We start from the raw sequence: 21,086 nt of genomic DNA on the forward strand, positions 1-21,086 counted from the left end.
AATAGCTGCCACTCGGATCTGATGCGTTTCCCTTTTTTACAACTCTATGCATTCATTTACGACCTTCTTTTACTCGTAGAAGTCTGTGCTTACAAAGATTTTGTTCATTCAAGCAATAAGAAAACTTAATTCTGGTGGCGCTGTCTGACAGAGAACAGCAGGAGCTCTATGCGCTCCGCCTGTACTGGATGCGTCAAAGCAATCGTTTCAAATCCTGTTCAAGTGGTTTAAAGTCTTTACATGAGTGCGTGATTATGGAACGCTAGGCAAAATATGAAAAAATAAACGGATTCTGCATTAATTGTATTCAATATTTTCAACGCATAAATCTGAATTTATGAATCGCATGTTAACGTGTTATTTTTGACAGCACTAGAAGTAAATATTATCTTTATTTCAGAAATAAATAATCAATTTGTTTTTATAAAAGTTTATAAAAGAAATTTATTGTATTGTAAGGATCTGATGATGTTTGATGGTTTTGTCATCAGTTATATATATTGTATATTTACAGATGAGTGAAATCATAAACCGCATGTTCAATGCACATTTGATCTGATGGATGTTCTTCTGTGTTTTTCTCTTCTATGTGCTGCTGTTATAAATGAAGAGAGGATCAGATCAGTAGAGTTTGGACATTCTGTCATTCTATCCACTCATGTTACTGGAATACAGAGAGGTGATAAGATTCAGTGGACATTTGAAGATGACAAAACTCTCATAGCTGAAATGACTGTAGGGACTGAACCCTCATATGACTCGACTGATGAGAGATTCAGAAACAGACTGAAGATGAACCAAGAGACTGGAGATCTCACCATCACACACATCACAGCTAAACGCACTGGAGTTTATAAAGCTCAGATCATCAGCAGAAAAATTGGAACAGAATAAAGATACAGGGTTGTCATACCTGGTGAGTGGATTTGTTTCAGTGATTTATATCTGACATGATGATGAGAGATGATGTAATGACCAGAAGAGTTTTACACTAAACACTCTTAACATTTAACTTTAGTTTCATATCAGAATCCATTGACTTTACACATAAAGAGTTACCACGTGGATTAAAGTTATTCGTCGCTACGACAAATTCCGTCAATTGCAGGGTTCCAGGCTGTCCTTAATGATTTGAATTCACATTCATAATGTTGTTAACCCTTTGAAGCGTACGATCACACTGGTGTGATTAGAACCACAGGGGCTTGCACAGACATTTTGAGGGGCATGGGCTCAAGTGGGAAAAAAATGCACTTCTCATATTGTTTTAATTTTTTCTAAATAAAACAACTTTTTTTTTTAAATCCCTCACACGGACCCAATTGTTTCATGTTTCATTTTTCAAGAATGTCTACAAAATAATCAGTTCACATAGAGACAATTGTCTTCTTTAGAATTCACTAATTTTATCACAAGAACAGGCAACAACAAAGGAAACTAAGCCACAATGTGTATGTTTTATAAGTTATACTTTAAAAAATAAATTTAGAATGAATGACTCCAGAAAGGAAAATTACATATTTTCACTAATAATTTGTTCATTTTGCACGAGTCAATAAGCTGTTTTAATTATTTTGGTTTTATTGGGATACCACCAATGACCTTCAAACTAAACTGAAAAAGGAAGTTGGTGCTAATTTGTTATTTTACATGACAAAAACCTGCAAAAATCATTATAACACTGCAAAAAAATGATTGACAAAGTTAAAAAATACAGTACCTTACCAATTATTATTATTATTATTATGGTTATAATTACAATCACTGTACCATGCTACACACACACTGATGGTGACGAGAACTTTGTTTCACATTTGAGAGATGGCTGTTTAGATCTATCAGCATACACAACATATAATGGATATAGTTATTAGATGAGGAGTCTCACATCAAACTTATCAAGTTATTGTTGATAAGATTGTTGTTATTGACACTTAAAGGTTTCATGAACTGTGCTTGTTTATTGTTTTATACTGTTATATGAGGTTTACTTATGACGTTCGTGTGGTTTTTACATTAAAAAGGCTATTTTTTACCCAGGTTTTGAGGCCAGCTCTGCAAACACTTTGTTTTAATGGGCGTGCTGCACTGAAGGCTTAAGTACTAAAAGTAAACGCCCACTGGTTTGATTGGATAACAGTTAGAGTAGTTAAAGCCTTCTGTGAATTTGGTTAGAGACGTTACGTTAGGTTACACATTAGCACCATTCACAGTTTTCGCAGGGCATTAGTTTTATCTGGAGAACTTCTGTGGATTATAAATAACCTCTACACATCAGTATTTCATGTGACACAATCGCTCGGGCTTAAGATCACAGACAACCTCTGCAATTAATACAAATGACTAACTGTCCCCAGGTAATATTAATCTCGTGTATCATCAGGCGATCTTTGATGTATAGTACAACATTTTTTTACTCGCATAAGATTGCTATACCATTCCTATCGCATCCAATATTGACGGCACAGCATTGCTTTTAATTTTTAGTCTCTTCCAAATCCAGTTTTGATCTCTGCCTTGTTCAGAGGAAGGAATCCTCAGAGAAATGAAACAAACAAATGCTTCTTGTTTTTCCCACATGAGTTGGAATGTCTTAACTTTAAAATAAACTTTAACCCTTCATTAATTATGTCGGAATCAGAAGGAAGGTTATGCAGCGACTTTGTTCTTCCACAAACAGGGATGGCACAATATTTAGCTATCTTCAACAGCATGTTTGTTTATTGCTTGCTCGCTTCTGGTTCCGCGCCATATGTGTTACCTCAGAACTGTCATGTGCGAACCAGTGGGCGGGGCTAGAGAAGTAGCTGTTGATATTTTTCTGTGTTGGTGGTGTTCAACCTATCAATGTTGTCATAGATAGGTGCATTCCAGACCCTGGCATTAGCTGGGCCTGGTGTCAATAACGGATGAAATCTCAGTAACAAGGGTGTTTTCAGTTCTCACACTTACGTGATGTTCGCGTGAATACGATTCTCTCTTATATAACAAAAGCTCGGGTTGAAGTTCATCACTCCTTTAACTCTTTCAACACCATTGATGATTTATCTTGTCATTTAAAAAAACGGTTCCCACCAAAGCAGGTTATTACTGCAATCAGTGGTTGTACTGTTGTACAGCAGGTGGCGGTGTTACACACCTTTGGGGAAAAGTACAGAATCACAGAACCTAAAATGTATATTTCTTAACGGTTTTTAATGATTGTTCGGAGTGTAATCTGAGCGGAATCTTTGACAAAAAACGTTAATTAGCTGTTTAATCAAAGTGATGCATTTTAAGCCATTTAAGTTTGGTGAAAATGTAAAAAAACGCTGGCCTAAGCTGGCGGGGAAAGAGTTAATGTACTATTCAATTTTAACATGTTTGTCTATTTTGCTTTCATGTCTTCATTTGGTCTAATTGAAACGACATTTCCAAAATACACATTAAGGTTTTGTTTTAAGCCTTCAATACCCTCATCTGTTTGCTTCTGTAGATTTTTGCTAAATTATCCAAAACAAGCTGCATATATATCTGCTTATTTAAACATAACTTCCCTTTATGTCGGTCTCTTGACGTTGTGTCGAACCGACAGATAGGGTTTGTACTTTATTTATAGAATTTAGAATTTATCAACTTCGACTAGCTTAGAAAAGGCCAATGAAATTGGCGAATCAAATTTGCATGCCGGAGTCCGCCCCCGGATATCCGGGTATGAAAGGGAGATGGTGCATTAATTCATCCACCTTTTGTTCTTTGGAGCCTTCGCTTATGACTGAGCAAACTTCGAGGTTAGTATCTCTATCTACACTGCTGGATTCTACGACGTGGTGCAGCAGACTGTCCCTTACTGCAGTGACTTCCCCTAGGCGTCTCGGCAGTTCCAGCTTTTTCGCTAAAAGAGCAAATCTCTCCAGTGCGGCATGTCCCGCTGTTCTCTCGGGTGCAACACACTCATCGAGGAGGGGGACGGACACGATGTCTGCCTCAAGTGTTTGGGTTTCCACCACATCGGGCAGCCGTTGTGGAAACGTCCTGCCCTAGTGTGGATTCAGACGTTGCGTTCACGGGTGGCTGTCTTCCCACGGGAACCCGTTCCGTGACAGCAGTGGCCACGGCCCAGCAGTCCGCTTCGGCGAGCAGCGAGGGTGATATGAGGATTATTGTGATCGATAATCTGTAAACTTTGGCTCGCGGACTGCACACACCTCGTCTCGCTCGTTTGATCGGTCCCGCCTTCTTGTTCCTCACCCTCGCATTCGGAAAAGGTGCGTGATAATGATATGTCCTTTGCAGCATCGGAGGTTGACCTACTGGCGCACGGGAACTATGCCACAACGCGTCCTGCCCACTGCGGCAGTCGTGAGAGGCTCTCAGGCTCCTCAGAACTAAGTTGAATGAATACAGTACACTGTCTCCCTTTTAAACTTGGACATCCAGGGTTGGAGTTCGGCATGCAAATTTCATTTACCAATTTCATAGGCCTTTTCTAAGCTAGTCGAAGTTTATAGATCTCAAGGGCGAACCCCATCTGTCGGTTCGAAGCAAGGTCTCGTTACCTCCAGCAGGGACCTGAGGTTACATCCGTAACCAAGACGATTTCAATAGAAGACTCCTGACGTCATATTAACTAATAACGGGTGATATTCAAGTTATTTTGTTTATCCTATTCCTCTGCATTGCCTGACAAATGTCTGCAAATTAGCACATTTTAATCACTTTATGCCTGATTTGCACATCAATTAGACTATTCTGATGACGTTATTAATTTAACTGTATTCAGCTGTCGTTTCTCCATTAAGATAGCAAATAAACAAGACTTATTTTCTTAGGTCACTTTGCTCATCGAGAAAATGTATCTTGATTCAAGAATTTGTAGACATTTTAACTGGAAACAAGAAAAAAAGACTAAGTTAGAAAGTAATTTTGATAGGGCTGCAACTAACGATTATTTTAATAATCTGTAAATTATTTTTTCGATTAATCGATGAATCGGATAAAAACATAAACCAAGAAAAGCATTCATTTTCAACCTTTTATTCAAAAACAGAACTAAAATCTTTAGAAAGTGCACAAACATGTTGCTCCTCGAACATCCCTGAGCTGTTATAATAATAAGAAAATAAAAATGGACTAACACAAAAAACATACACATGTATGCTTTACTTCTGCCAAATATATAGACTTTTTTTTAAATAAAGTGCCACCTGAGCTGCCAGAACAATAAATAATTTATAAAAAATAAAGAATGATACAAATCAGAAAATTTAACAGGATTTGTTTGAATGTCAGAACTTGTTCTCTACACTACACTGCAGACAGACACTCGCAGATGCACACTTTTGCAGACGCACACACTCACAAACTCACACTCTCTCTCAAATTCAGTTGAAGCTTATTCATTCAATTATTACCATCATTGTAGTAAGTGCAAGCTTCATTTATACACCACATTTAAACACAGCTTAAGATGGCAGAGTGCTATAAAATAACTTTAAAATTAAATTAAAAAGTACAACACACACAAATATATTTGTCAATAATGACCTATATGGGACAAAGCACAGAATATACACTGCAAAAATTGCTTTTCTAACTGTCCTGTTGTCAGTCCAAATATCAAAAAAATCTTAAATCAAGATACATTTACTAGACACATGAAATAGCATAAGAAATTATGTCTTGTTTTCTGAAAAAACACCTCAAAATGAAGTGACTGTTTGCTTAAAACAAGCAAAATTATCTGCCAATGGGGTGAGAAAAATAATCTTAATGAGATATAATTTCAAACAGAAGTTTTAAGCATCAATTAATTTTCTCATGACATTTTTCTTGTCTAGTAATCTTGATTTTTTTTTAGAAACTTGGACTGGAAACGAGAAATAAATTACTAAATAAGAAAAGCTTTTTTTTGCAGTGTAGCTATACATGACAACAGATTGATAAATGAATGGTTCAAAAACGGCGAGTGAATGAAAACTTGTCTTTAGTCTTTCAATGCAAAGTGCAAAGTAACTACACCGCCCCTGCTTTACTACTGTTATTAACGAGCTAATGCTAACTTGTCATGCTTGTCAAGCTGGATGACGAGTAAACACTAGCACCAGGGACATTACGTTCATCACTTCAAAACAGAACAAAAGTACGACAACGTAATGACTTAACCTGCTGTTGAACTCCCTTCCTCCTCATCAAAGACTTCAACATGTTTGCGTTTCAGGTGATGGATCATTGCCGTGGTGCTCACGCCATGTCGCTTTTGCATATTTTGCAGTTAACGCACTTTTTCTGTTTATTTAGTGTGAAATGCTCCCGCATCTTGGATGACTTTGGTCGTGCGGATTTCTCTGCCTCCGTCATGTATCTTTCCTCCGTTCATTTTTTTTATTTTTGCTCCGCCCTGTATATGAGGCGCCGAACTCTGCTAGCATCAGTGCGCGAGAGAGACCGAGTGTGTTCACTCCGCTCTGCGTTCAAATAAAGTTTTTTTTTTATAATCAAACGTCTCCGTGTCGCGCGACACAACGATTCAATTATGAAATTCGTTGCCAAATCTTTTAGTAATCGATTCGTTGTTGCAGCCCTACATTTTGATGGGTCGTGGATGTGCCTTTAACGCGACAAAGACCCAAAACCTATTGTCACGACAACCAAAGGGTGGCTTAAGGAGAAGCCAGTCTCTAGACACTAGTCCTATAGAACATATATGAGGGAGGATAAACTCCAATTTGTTGAGCGACAGCCAAGAAACCTTATGTGCAAACCTGGTGATCAACTATCAGAAATGTCTGACCTCTGTGCTTGCTTCAAACACTGAAACAGGTTTCAGGTGAATCCAAACTTCAGGAATATGGTTTCACAGCCAAAAGGCAGAAAAAGTGAAAAGCACTGTGGAGACATACCAACAAAATATTCGGTCTTTAGTGGTGCTTATAATTTGTTCTATTTTCTGTTAATTATTAAGAGTTTCAGAAAACATTGTTTGGTCATATAAGATAAATAAAAAATGCACTGAAAAGTTACAGATAGTTGAATATTGTCTCGGCAGATAATTTGTTTCATGTTTTGTGTTAATCCACGTAACCTTACTATAAATGTAATAATATCAACAATCTTTATCATGTTAACATGTGGTAAGAGAGAGCTACAGTATTAGACTATTACAAACACTCATTACTGACAAAGTTGACAGTAAATGGATCTCTTATATATACCCAATATGACACGAGTAGTCGAGCACATTGTTGATGTGGATCAGTAAAAGAACACCAGCAGCTTTATATTGCAGGTACAGACTGGTGTGAGTCAAAGACTGGATCTGATGTGAGACCAGTGTCAAACACCTTCATGATCACTGGTGTTACTGGTGTTTAGAGTGGGATGATGACTGATGTCGTTGAGAGGTTTTTACATACACAGAGTAAATACAGAAGAGTGAATGAGGAGAGACCACATGATCATTGTTGAGTGAACCGTCTCTTAAAGGAAACAAAATAACATTCATGAGCTCTTTAACCACAAGATCTCACATCACAGCTGTGTGTGTTTCTGACAGTATATTATCACATTGACTCTTGTTTTCTGTGTTTTTCAGTGATCGCTGACGGAGGAGAATCTGTCACTCTACACACTGAGAGTAAAATACAGAGAGGCAGTGAGATCAAGTGGACCTCTGAAGATAAAACCATTCTGGTAACTGGAAAGAGTGGAGATGACAAAGAGACCAAATTTATTGATGAGAGATTCAAAGACAGACTGAAGATGAATCATCACACTGGAGATCTCACCATCACAGACATCAGACACCGAGATGCTGGACTTTACACATTACAGCAGATCAACAGTGATGGAAAGATCTCATACAGAATATTCAGTGTTTGGATCAAAGGTGAGTAACTCAAGATATTAATTATTATATCAGATACAATCATTCATAAACTGATTCATTTCATAGCAGTTGATATTTCTACATATAATATCTTATACCAGATAAATATATTGTTTACACATATAAAAGTTTATAAAATAATTTCACTTGTATTGTAAGGGTCTTATGATATTATTTCTTGAGTCTCTGATAATGTTTACATAAATTGTATATTTCCAGATGAGTGAAATGATAAACCGTATGTTCTTCAGCACATCTGATCTGATGGATGTTCTTCTGTGTTTTTCTCTTCTATGTGCTGCTGTTGTAAATGAAGAGAGGATTGTAACAGTAATGTTGGGAGGTTCTGTTACTTTAAAGATTGATGTTACTGGAATACAGACTGATGATGTGATTCAGTGGAGATTTGGAGATGAAGAAACTCTCATAGCTGAAATGACTGTAGGGACTAAACCCTCATATGACTCGACTGATGAGAGATTCAGAAACAGACTGATGCTGGTCCAAGAGACTGGAGATCTCACCATCACACACATCACACAGAGAGATGATGGACTTTACACATTACAGCAGATCAACAGTGATGGAAAGATCTCATGCAGAATATTCAGGGTTTGTGTTCGTGGTGAGTAACTCAAGATATGAATTATTATATCAGATACAATCTTTCATAAACTGATTCAGTTCAGAGCAGTAGATATTTCTGTAAATAATATCTTTCACAAATGAATAATTTTTTGTTCACATTGTTTTTATAAAAGTTTATAATATAATTTCAAGTGTATTGTAAGTATCTTATGATGTTATTTCTTGAGTTTCTGATGATGTTTACATAAATTGTATATTTACAGATGAGTGAAATCATAAACCGTATGTTCTTCAGCACATTTGATCTGATGGATGTTCTTCTGTGTTTATCTCTTCTATGTGCTACAGTTATAAAAGAGGAGAGGATAAAATCAGTAATGTCTGGAGGTTTTGTTACTTTAAAGACTGATGTTACTGAAATACAGACTGATGATGTGATTCAGTGGAGATTTGGAGATGAAGAAACTCTCATAGCTGAAATGACTGTAGGGACTGAACCCTCATATGACTCGAATGATGAGAGATTCAGAAACAGACTGAAGATGAACCAAGAGACTGGAGATCTCACCATCACAAACATCACATCTGAACTCTATGGAGTTTATAAAGCTCAGATCATCAGCAGTAGAGGAACAGAATATAGGAAATACAGGGTTGTCATCTCAAGTGAGTGGATTTGTTTTAGTGTTTTATATCTGACATGATGATGAGAGATGTTGAAATGACCAAAAGTTTCCATTTAAAACAAAATGTGTAAACTATATATTGTTTTATTCCTGTTCAGATTTAAAATTATTTGGATAAAAGCATTGTCTTCATCCAGATTTTAGTATTTGATAATAACATATTTTTAAATCCATTATTTCTATTAATATTAATAATATTAACAATCTACATCCTGTCAACATGTTGAAAGATGAGCTAGTTGTGGTTGGGCATTGTAACACTGGTGCCAAGGTGTCCACACCAAAAGGGCACCACATCCCGAGAAACACAGAACATCATCCAAGACATTGAACTCCTCACAGGGTTTTCATCTCCATCTTAGACAGCGTATAACAATGAATGATGATTACCAACTCACACCTTTACATCCATTCTCTTCTCCCCCTCTCATCTCTCTCCAACTGAACTCAGAGCAATTCAAAGCTCACCCATGAACTGGATTTGACAAATACCAGATCTTATATGAATATAGAATCTTCATATGCATATTTGGTATCATTTGAAATATCTCAGTGCGATTGGTACAATGGTCACATATCCACAGCAGTAGAGCAGATCATAACATAGGTTTAAGGCTTTAAAGATTTTTAATTTTAATCTATGTAACCTTACTATAAATCTTTATAAATGTAATGATATCAACAATCTATATCATGTGAACATGTTGAATGAGAGAGCTACAGTTTTCGACTATTACAAAAACAAACATATATTGTCCGCTTATCATTACAAACACAAATGACAGAAAGTGGATCTCTTATATTTCCCCAATATGACACAAGTAGTCGAGCACACTGTTGATGTGGATCAGTAAAAGAACACCAGCAGCTTTATACTGCAGGTACAGACTGGTGTGAGTCAAAGACTGGATCTGATGTGAGACCAGTGTCAAACACCTTCATGATCACTGGTGTAACTGGTGTTTAGTGTGGGATGATGACTGATGTCATTGAGAGGTTTTTACACTCACAGAGTAAATACACAAGAGTGAATGAGGAGAGACCACATGATCATTGTCGAGTGAACCGTCTCTTAAAGGAAACAAAATAACATTCATGAGCTCTTTAAACACAAGATCTCACATCACAGCTGTGTGTGTTTCTGACAATATATTATCACATTGACTCTTGTGTTCTGTGTGTTTCAGTGATCACATACAAGGGAGAATCTGTCACTCTAAAGACTGAGAGTGAAATACAGAGAGACAGTGAGATCAAGTGGATCTCTGAAGATAAAACCATTCTGGTCACTGGAAAGAATGGAGATGACAAAGAGACCAAATATAAACATGTTTGGAGATTCAGAGACAGACTGAAGATGAATCATGAGACTGGAGATCTCACCATCAGAGACATCAAACAGACAGATGATGGACTTTACACATTACAGCAGATCAACAGTGATGGAAAGATCTCATGCAGAATATTCAGGGTTTGTGTTCGTGGTGAGTAACTCAAGATATGAATTATTATATCAGATACAATCTTTCATAAACTGATTCAGTTCAGAGCAGTAGATATTTCTGTAAATAATATCTTTCACAAATGAATATTTTTTTGTTCACATTGTTTTTATAAAAGTTTATAAAATAATTTCAAGTGTATTGTAAGTATCTTATGATGTTATTTCTTGAGTTTCTGATGATGTTTATATAAATTGTATATTTACAGATGAGTAAAATCATAAGCTGTATGTTCTTCAGCACATTTGATCTGATGGATGTTCTTCTGTGTTTTTCTCTTCTATGTGCTGCTGTTATAAATGAAGAGAGGATTATAACAGTAATGTTGGGAGGTTTTGTTACTCTAAAGACTGATGTTACTGAAATACAGACTGATGATGTGATTCAGTGGAGATTTGGAGATGAAGAAACTCTCATAGCTGAAATGACTGTAGGGACTAAATCCTCATATGACTCGACTGATGAGAGATTCAGAAACAGACTGAAGCTGGACCAAGAGACTGGAGATCTCACCATCACAGACATCACAACTGAACTCTCTGGAGTTTATAGAGCAAAGATCATCAGCAACAGTAGAGGAACAGAATACAGAACATACAGGGTTAACATCTCTGGTGAGTGGAATTGTTTTAGTGTTTTATATCTGACATGATGATGAGAGATGATGTAATGACCAGAAGTTTCCATTATAAAAAAATGTGTTAATAATATCTTATTTAATTTATTTGATTATAAAATATCTTTAAATCTGTTATTTCTATTCATATTAATAATATTAACAATCTATATCCTGTCAACATGTTGAAAGATGAGCTAGTTGTGGTTGGGCATTCTTAGGATGGTGCCAAGGTGCCCACACCAAAAGTAATTCTGGCGAAATGAATCGCATAGCTAAGACAGATCGTTTCCCGTAGCCACCGTGACGGTATGGAAATCTTGAGCCAAGCTCCCAGGATCCCACGATCTGCTTCATCAGGGTGGTTCGATGGCTGGAAGTGAAACTTCCTAGCCGTGGGGAGGCCCTCAGTGAGGAAATCAGCTATGTTGGTTTTCCTGCCTGGAGTCGCAGGTCAAGGCGTTATCGTTTTGATAGTGCTGAGGGCTGCAGTGTATGCTCGACATTGGGCCTCGCCATGACGCAACGTCGGGTTGCCAAACACCGTTGTGTAGAGGGTGAGAGGGGCTGTATGAAACACCCAGATAGATTGGAAAGTCTTTTTGTGAGAATGTGGGCACTAGGCCCCCGATGGGGCCTATCTGGTATTATGACGGGGCAGGAACCGTCCCAGATCGACCAACCAACGATGTTATGGCTGGGGTCGGGCCCCAATGATGTTAATCTCCCTTGGGTCTTCCTATCAGTGTCGCTTCTGGTCCTCTTCCAGGGGGCCGATGAGGGAGCACCGGAGCTGCCGTCAGAGAGGGCTGCCGCACGGGATCACATAGTCCTGTAGGCAGCCGAGTCGTGGCGAGATATGATATGGCTGATCACCTCCGTCTGCTTCTTCACCGTCGAGAACTGTTGTGAGAAGTCCTTGACAGTGCCTGTGATCAGCCCACCTTGCGCGATGGGTGCGTCAAGAAAGCGGACTTTATCGGCGTCACGCATCTGCACCAGGTTGAGCCAGAGATGCCTCTCCTGCTCCATGAGTATGGACATCGCCCGTCGGTCTTACCCTCGTGGAGCTCTTTCAACGCCTTGGCCTGGTGGACCTGCCGGTTGCCCATGGCGTTGAGAGAGGAGGCAGCTTGGCCCACAGCAGGAAGGGACAATCCGATAGACCTCATCATAGATCCAGCAGTGTTGTAGCAGTCTAGTAGATTCTAGAGATTTGTTAGTCATGTGTGAGGGCTCCGAAGAACAAAAGGCGAATGAATACTGCACGCCGTCTCCCTTTTATACCCGGATCTCCGGGGACGGAGCCCGGCATGCAAATTTCATTCACCAATTTCATTAGCCTTTTCTAAGTTAGTCGGAGTTGATAGGTTCTCGAGGGGGAACCCCATCTGTCGGTTCAACATAATGTTGAGAGATTTACAGCTAATCAACCTAGTCCTTTCTTAAAATAATCCCTGTCCAGGAAAACGCCCCTGTACTAGATTATTAGTTAAATAAATAAGATTATCTTTACACTTGTTTAGCAACGGAGTTGGTTTACATGTACACTCAATCTGAGCCAAAATTGTTTGATCTTAACATATACTTAAATCTGAGATTTTATACCAGAAGAAATTTGAATAGCTGCTATAAAAATGCAATTTCTGATATAATAATTCACTTCATCTAATATCAACATTAAACTATTTATGATCTGAAAGAAACATGATCTTATTAAATTAATCTGAATTTTAGTGAAAGCTGTTTTGTGTTGTGTTGGTTTGTTGTGTTAATTTTGTAAGAAATTTCATTAAAAATACAATGAAAAGAAAAAAATGACCTTTTAATTAAACAGAGCAAGCATTAAATGCATAATTCTCTCCATTAGTTGATAAAGTGACTTTAGTCTGATATTCACACTGTTCATAAATCAAGTCTTGTTTATTACTGCAGTGCTTCACAATAAACGGCTTCATTTCAAATGAACTTTACAAACTTATGTGTGATGTTATAAAACCAAGTGATTTTTGCGCTGACTAAAGATATGATTGTGTTCAAACTAACATGTGTTCAATTGTGTGTGTGATTTTTAACAGATGAACATTTTCTACATCTGGACGAGCCGAACTTGATTTGGTTTCCGGACAGATTTGAATTTCCGCCACATTGTGACTTTCAAAATCTATTTTTAGGTTTGTTTGCTTTTCAACACTTCTCTTAAAAGTGACATTTGTCAGCTGATCAAAGTGATTACTGTTTCTGTGAGACATTTGGGATTTTTGCAGATGCTGAATTTCTAATGAACTAAATGTTTGTTCAAACAGACAATGATGATGAAACAGACACTGATTATGAAACAGTGACTGATTATGAAACGGAACTGAACAAACAGAGATCAGGTAACAAATCGAAATTTATTTACAATTTCATAATGAAAAACTGTGTATTTTAGAATTAACAGTGAGATTTTAGTCCTGAAGTTTCTGTAAACAATAAAAACTCTCCTGTTAGACATAAACATGTGTCAAAACTGTCCTGAGTAGTTCATACGAATGGAGTTATTTAAATGGTTAATTTTATCATGTGAAAGCTAGTATGTAATTTAATTTGTAACATATCACAGAAACCAATAATAGTAGGGATGCACCAAAACGAAAATTCTTGGCATGTTAAAATTCTTCATGCAGTTAAACACTTGGCCGAAAGCTGGATAATATCGTACCGAACATGTTTTTTTGCATTTCTTCTATTTATTAAGCCATTATTTTCACTATTGCACAAACTGATAAGTCAAAGTGTGCATTTTATAATTTGTCTTGCTTTTTAATAAAATTCAATACAACTTCATATAAAATTGAGCAAAACAAAGTAAATTAAAACAAAAACAACGAATTCTGACGGATGCTGACTGACACCATATCAGTTCACGTCTCTCCTCCAAACTCCTATCAAAAAAGATGACAGCTCTCTCGCAAACAAAACTTAATAAAATTTAACTTTGAGAAGGTGCCCTCTCCCCTCCCTCGCATTTGTTACAGATCAGATGTGCTGTCTGATGTAAAAGCCGGCGCAAATATTTCATTGTGCACCATAGCCTACTATTACTTCCGTTTTCATCTAAAGGTGCAAAGCAAACATTTATAAAATCCTTACTTTCTAACTGGTTTGCTGTAAAGCACATTGATCTGTGACGGCGGGTGATGCGAAATATTGCTGCTGCTACCGGGAATTTCCTCGGGCACGGATGTTTTATACGAAAGTGATCAGAAGTAGTTGGTTAGTTTTAGAATTATAGCTGTAAGATTTCAACTTTATTTCTCCTATTTGTTCACCACTATCATTTTTCGAACACCAGCGAGCGGGATACTTCGTATTCGCGACATGTTAACAATAACGCAAAGAGGCCTTACTGACATAATTAGATTAGATTCAACTCTATTGTCATTATGCAGAGTACAAGTACAGAGCTAATGAAATGCAGTTGGCATCTAACCAAAAGTGCAAGAGTATGGTGTTATATATACATAAAAGTGCAGTATTGATCAGAGTATATACAGAATATAAATAGAAGTGCAATGCAGAGATTGTATATACATTATGAACAGAGCAATGTAGGATTAAAAATACACATTATGAAAAGCAGCAACGTTAGAAAAGTGGTAATAAGTACATTTGGATGAGTGTGCAAAGTATTGTTAGAATGTATTCTATGCTAATAACAGTAGTGCAATGATATTTTTATAGAGTAGTTTACTGTGCTTTGTACAGTAACAACTTGGACAGTTTACAGTGATCTAGTTAGAACAATGTGCAATCTGTGCAAAATATGAATAATGGCACAAGCTGTAAAGTGATTTTGAATGGACAGGGAATTATATCAGTCAGGAACATTTTCCAATAGTGTTAGGACAGCTCCCATTTCCTCCAGCAAATCAAGAGCCCCCTCTTTAATGTGACATTTGTCGATGAAAATGAAAACCAGATTAACAATTTCATTTTACACAACTGCCTGCACAATATTTGCCAAAAATAAAAATAAAATTATTATATTTTCAGTTTTACACTGACAATGCTTTGTCCCTGTCAAATTGAAAAAGAAAATGCAGTTGTTGATTTGACATTTCATTCGACATTTTCAAACTGCCAATATAAAAAATGAAAAGGCAAATGTGAAAAAGAAATTGCAAAAACAATTGTATAAAGGTTTTTAGTAATGCTCACACAATAATACTGACACAATCCAAAATAAAACTTGAAGTTTGATTTTATTTTATTTTAGATATTTATTTAATTTTCAATGTCATGCAAATTACTTGTTAATCAGTGAGTGTGGATGAATGTCTTCATTTCTTGGAACGGCCACAAAAACGTCATATCTGTTTATTTAAATGAACGTGTGTAGACCTTGTTAAGCACTTGGTCTAGCTCTTTGTAATGATTACGACCTACTGTGCCAGGTGCATAACCGAAAAGTTGCATTGTGGTATTCATCTCTGAGAAGTTAACTGACGTCTGAACAGACAAACAAACTAAAGCATTAGAGAGTCCTGCATCTATAGCGTTCCCTGAACCGTTCCGGAGGGCAATGTTGTCATTCCCCGGCTTGCCTGCGCTCATACTGTATACCATCCGCACCGGAGCACGCTTTCATTATTACATTGTGACTGCTTTTAAGAAAACATAAACAAAGCAATCTCTCTCAGCACTATAGTATCTATCATAATGTTTGGTTTGAGGTCAAAGAAGTAGTTCACTTTCAGAATAAAGGAAGGATTTTGATGAAAACATTCCAGGATTTTTCTCCATGTAGTGGACTTCAATGGACTCCAAACGGTTGAATGTCAAAATGGCAGTTTCAATGCAGCTTCAAATGATACCAGACAATGAATAAAGGTCTTATCTACCGAAACGATCGGTCATTCTCCAAAAAAATTAAAAGGTATATGCTTTATAAACACAAATGTAAAAATGCCAGTGTAAAAATGGCACATATTGTGCAAGCAGTTGTGTATTATGAAATTGTTAATCTGGTTATTAATTTAAATTTGGCAGGTTTCACCTTCCATAACACACTGGCAAAATGTTTAAGTAATAAAGTGCAGGCGTGTCACTCTTGATCGTATCACGAGTCATGTTCGGTTAAATATATTCGTCCTTTTCACATATTCACAGAACATGCATCTTTTGCAATTTCGGTGGCCGAACATTCGGTGCATCCCTAAATAATAATAATATTCCAAGAGATATTTAAGACTGCAAAGAATAATGGCAAACTACACACACCTCTTGTGAGCAAATTGTTTGCCTCAATGCCTTGTTTAATCCATTTAACTTCAGTACAAACCGCGTTTCCCCACGGACCATTATTAGTGACGCACAGCCCACTAAACTCAGTACAGGTTTTATAAACACAGAAGACCCTGCAGAATAAATTATAGAAAAATATATGACAAGACTACGACAAACAGTTTGTGTGTGAGTAGGCATGTTAGAATGGTGAGAGAACATTGTGCTTGGTATGATCCTTCTCTTTAAACCAAACTTTTAGGACTTTAGCCGGCAAAGTTTATCCTTTCTGACAAGAGCGTGTCACAGTACATATTATGTCCAAAGGCTGAAATGGGTCTTTGTGGCTGTTAAAAACACATGCGTGCCTAACAGGGCTGTAAACTGTGCGACGTATAACTTTATGTATTTACCAGTTTAGCATGCATGCGATACAGTTTGACAATTGCATTAAACAGAGCCGCTTGTTTTGTGTGAAGTGCTTTTGTCGTTGTGCTTGTTTCCGGACATTATGGCGCACCGCTATTTTACTTAGTTTTAGTCTATTTTGCAAGTGAAACTTGTCTTGTGTTCTGTTGAATTGTCCCAAACTGTCAGATTTTCCTACTGCAGGCACAATTTAATATAATCTAAACCACATCGACAAATAAACGGGTAGAATGATTTTACAATGCAAAATTCCCCCATAGTCCTAGCTGCTTAAAAAAAAGCTTAGACCGTAAATACCCTATCAGACTATCCTAACGTATAAAATAAACATGTAGGATGAATTTACACCGCAATACCCTATCAAATTGTCCTACCAGTAAGAAATAAATATGTAGAATGATTTATCAATGAAAATTCCACTTCAGATTGTTCTACAAATATAAAATTAACAGGTAGGATGATTTCACACGCAAAAAAATTACGTTATATTGATGTGCGCATGCCTGGTAGGACATTCTGATGGGTAGGATGACATTTCAGGACACAGGCTGCATTGAGTCCAAATCACTAGATGCAGACTTGTGGATGCTGAATCCTGTTGTTTAAACTGGTCATCTGGCTGTTCTGCGTGTCTAGGTGAATGAACAGCACAGTTTAACGTGCTACATGCACGTGGATTTTTCCGCATCTGCGCCTTATGAGGACATGAACACATGAACTTCATCTACAGAGTTGCTCTGAGAGTTTATTTATGAACATTTTATTACACAAATAAGCGTCTTCCGAAGACCTGCCAAAAATAAAAGTCTGGTTAACTACAGTAGTTTTAGGTGGACAAAGATTTTTACACTATTTAAAAGTAAAAAAATAGAACTTTCTAAATGTAAACTAATTTAGGTGAAGTAAACCCAGGGAATGCATCATTCATAAGCTGAAGTGAGTTGTTTACCTTTGAAATTATTCTTTCTATTTTTATTCATGTTCCTTATTTATATATTTGTATTGTATTGAATTTTGAATATTATATTGCAATGGAATCTACTAAATGAGTTTCGTTTTCACAGATATTCATGTTTGCAATTTCAGCAATAAATGTGTTAATTTTTCCTAAAATGAAACAAATTAGTTGGTTGTTCATTGTTTTCTTTTGTATAGTATTGCTCTTTAATAAAGAAAAGGTACTTGTTATCCGAATACTCTAATAATAATAAATAATTCTTAGAAAACTCAATTACTAAAATAATCGACAGCTACAGCCCTTAAACAAACGTTTGTTATGTTATTTTTCTTGAGTTTCTGTTGTTGTTTTATTGATTTCTCACGAGTCGGTAAACTATGAGACCGTTATAGAAAGTTTCTCTCTTGTGTGTCAGAAGTTTATATATATTATATATTTACTGATGAGTGAAATCATAAACCGTATGTTCTGCAGCACATTTGATCTGATGGATGTTCTTCTGTGTTTTATAACAGCAGCACATAGAAGAGAAAATGAAGACAGAATCACATCAGTAGAGTTGGGAGGTTTTGTTACTCTAGACACTGGAATACAGAGAGTTGATGTGATTCAGTGGAGATTTGGAGATGAAGAAACTCTCATAGCTGAAATGACTGGAGACACTGAACCCTCATATGACTCGACTGATGAGAGATTCAGAAACAGACTGAAGATGAACCCTTGGACTGGAGATCTCACCATCAGAGACATCACATCTGAACTCTCTGGAGTTTATAGAGCAAAGATCATCAGCAGTAGAGGAACAGAATACAGAACATACAGGGTTGTCATATCTGGTGAGTGGATTTCTGACGTGATGATGAGAGATGATGTAATGACCAGAAGAGTTTAACACTTAACACTCTTAACATTTAACTTCTGTTTCATGTCAGAATGTATTGACTTTAGACATAAAGAGTTACCATTTACTATATATGTGTTCATCATATCTTGTTTATTCCTGTTCAGATTTTAAATTCTTTGGCTAAAATCATGTTCAGATTAAGATGTTTTCAACCGCATTCAATATTTGATGGTAGAATCTCTATAAATCTGTTGTTTCTATTAATAAGACATTAAAGGGGTCAAATTGCGCGAATACATGTTTTTCTGTGTCTTTGATGTGTTATAAGTTGCCCATCTAGGTATAAGACACATAAAATTGCAAAAATGAAAGTGTCGGAACAAAAGAAGCATTCTATCTAAAAGCAAATGCTCACCCAGACTCGCCTGAAAAGCCTCGTGTAACCACACCCCGGCGAATGTACGTCATATCGTAAAATGACTTGACTAAAACCGTCAAAATCAAAACACAAGTAAAGTGGGTGTACTTGTAAATCTCATTGTATCGTCACCGCAGCAGCCATGTCGTAGAGACGCTGTGTGTTTCATTGCGAAAAGAATGACTCTTTGTTAACACCGCCACAAGATGAGACAACTTAAAACGAATGATTACATTCTATTTTCAACACTGTTCAAAGTTGATGTGTCTTTATTTGCCGTATCGGATTCGGGCTCGAATTGATAAAAGGAAGTACCGAAGACATATTATCATCTGTCAGTACAATTGCTTTGGAAACTGATGTTCGAATATGAATGAGGTGTTACATTTCCTTGAAATGCTTGCAGTATTCAACCAATCACAACGCACTGATTAACTGGCCTATCATAGCACACCTCGCTTTTCAGAGCGATGAGCTTTGTAAAAAAATCAGCTCCTTTCGGAGTGGTGGGGCAAAGAGAAGACCCAAACATGAACGATATGTCGAAAATTCCGTGTTTTTTTAACCTTAAATCGTATATATATAATACATTACATCTAAAACAAATGATAATATTCATTTTTGCCTAGTCATATGACCCCTTTAACAATCTATATCATGTGAACATATTGAAAGAAAGAGCTAAATTATAATACTATTACAAACACACACATATATTGTCCGCTTATCATTACAAACAAAAATGACAGTAAATGGATCTCTTATATTTCCTCAATATGACACGAGTAGTCGAGTACACTGTTTATGTGGATCAGTAAAAGAACAACAGCAGCTTTATACTGCAGGTACAGACTGGTGTGAGTCAAAGACTGGATCTGATGTGAGACCAGTGTCAAACACCTTCATGATCACTGGTGTTACTGGTGTTTAGTGTGGGATGATGACTGATGTCATTGAGAGGTTTTTACATACACAGAGTAAATACAGAAGAGTGAATGAGGAGAGACCACATGATCATTGTTGAGTGAACCGTCTCTTAAAGGAAACAAAATAACATTCATGAGCTCTTTAAACACAAGATCTCACATCACAGCTGTGTGTGTTTCTGACAATATATTATCACATTGACTCTTGTGTTCTGTGTGTTTCAGTGATCACTGACGGAGGAGAATCTGTCACTCTAAAGACTGAGAGTAAAATACAGAGAGACAGTAAGATCAAGTGGATCTCTGAAGATGAAACCATTCTGGTAACTGGAAAGAACAGAGACCACAATGAGACCAAATTCATTGATGAGAGATTCAAAGACAGACTGAACATGAATCATCTCACTGGAGATCTCACCATCACAGACATCAGACACCGAGATGCTGGACTCTACACATTACAGCAGATCAACAGTGATGGAAAGATCTCATGCAGAATATTCAGTGTTTGCGTCCGTGGTGAGTAACTCAAGATATGAATTATTATATCAGATACAATCATTCATAAACTGATTCATTTCAGAGCAGCTTTAAACTTACGTGTAATGTTAGAAAACGATTTGATCTTCAGCTGACTGAAGAAATGAAAAACATGTGTAAAAAACGAGTGATTCTTAACAGTGAATCCTATTCCAGAACAAGCAGAAATCAGATGAGATTCTGTACAGCTTTGAGTTTCTGACCGACACAAAATAAATAAATAAAATGTATTGTTTGCTAGTCAGAACTTTTTAAGAGTTTTGTATTTGAAGTTCTTGTTGATATTGACACTGAAGCTATTTCAGAAATGTGTGAGGAGTCCTGAAGATTAACATGTAGATATTATCTATAAATATTATCTTTCACAAATAAATCATTAGTTTGTTCACATTGTTTTTATAAAAGTTTCTAAAACATTAACTTGTAGTGTAATGTTTGATATTT

At 36.7% G+C, this 21,086-nt stretch overlaps 2 protein-coding genes across 2 annotated transcripts in view; both read left to right on the top strand.

Annotated features, from left to right (window-relative positions):
• Positions 1-7,710, top strand: part of LOC130429385 (uncharacterized) — a 28,155-nt gene extending 20,445 nt beyond the window's left edge. Inside the window, exons 6-7 of the mRNA XM_056757916.1 lie at positions 611-916; positions 7,574-7,710. Coding sequence (XP_056613894.1) covers positions 611-894 — 284 coding nt within the window. The 3' untranslated portion in view covers positions 895-916; positions 7,574-7,710. The remainder of the gene's footprint in view (positions 1-610; positions 917-7,573) is intronic.
• The window catches only part of LOC130429861 (uncharacterized), a 38,428-nt gene continuing 21,092 nt past the window's right edge, over positions 3,751-21,086 (top strand). Inside the window, exons 1-12 of the mRNA XM_056758686.1 lie at positions 3,751-3,922; positions 3,999-4,127; positions 4,276-4,341; positions 7,574-7,867; positions 8,184-8,492; positions 8,804-9,121; positions 10,329-10,625; positions 10,949-11,257; positions 13,338-13,433; positions 13,566-13,640; positions 18,430-18,750; positions 20,328-20,621. Coding sequence (XP_056614664.1) covers positions 3,751-3,922; positions 3,999-4,127; positions 4,276-4,341; positions 7,574-7,867; positions 8,184-8,492; positions 8,804-9,121; positions 10,329-10,625; positions 10,949-11,257; positions 13,338-13,433; positions 13,566-13,640; positions 18,430-18,750; positions 20,328-20,621 — 2,680 coding nt within the window. The remainder of the gene's footprint in view (positions 3,923-3,998; positions 4,128-4,275; positions 4,342-7,573; positions 7,868-8,183; positions 8,493-8,803; positions 9,122-10,328; positions 10,626-10,948; positions 11,258-13,337; positions 13,434-13,565; positions 13,641-18,429; positions 18,751-20,327; positions 20,622-21,086) is intronic.

Source organism: Triplophysa dalaica, chromosome 10, assembly GCF_015846415.1.
Source record: "Triplophysa dalaica isolate WHDGS20190420 chromosome 10, ASM1584641v1, whole genome shotgun sequence".
NCBI classification, from domain to species: domain Eukaryota; kingdom Metazoa; phylum Chordata; class Actinopteri; order Cypriniformes; family Nemacheilidae; genus Triplophysa; species Triplophysa dalaica.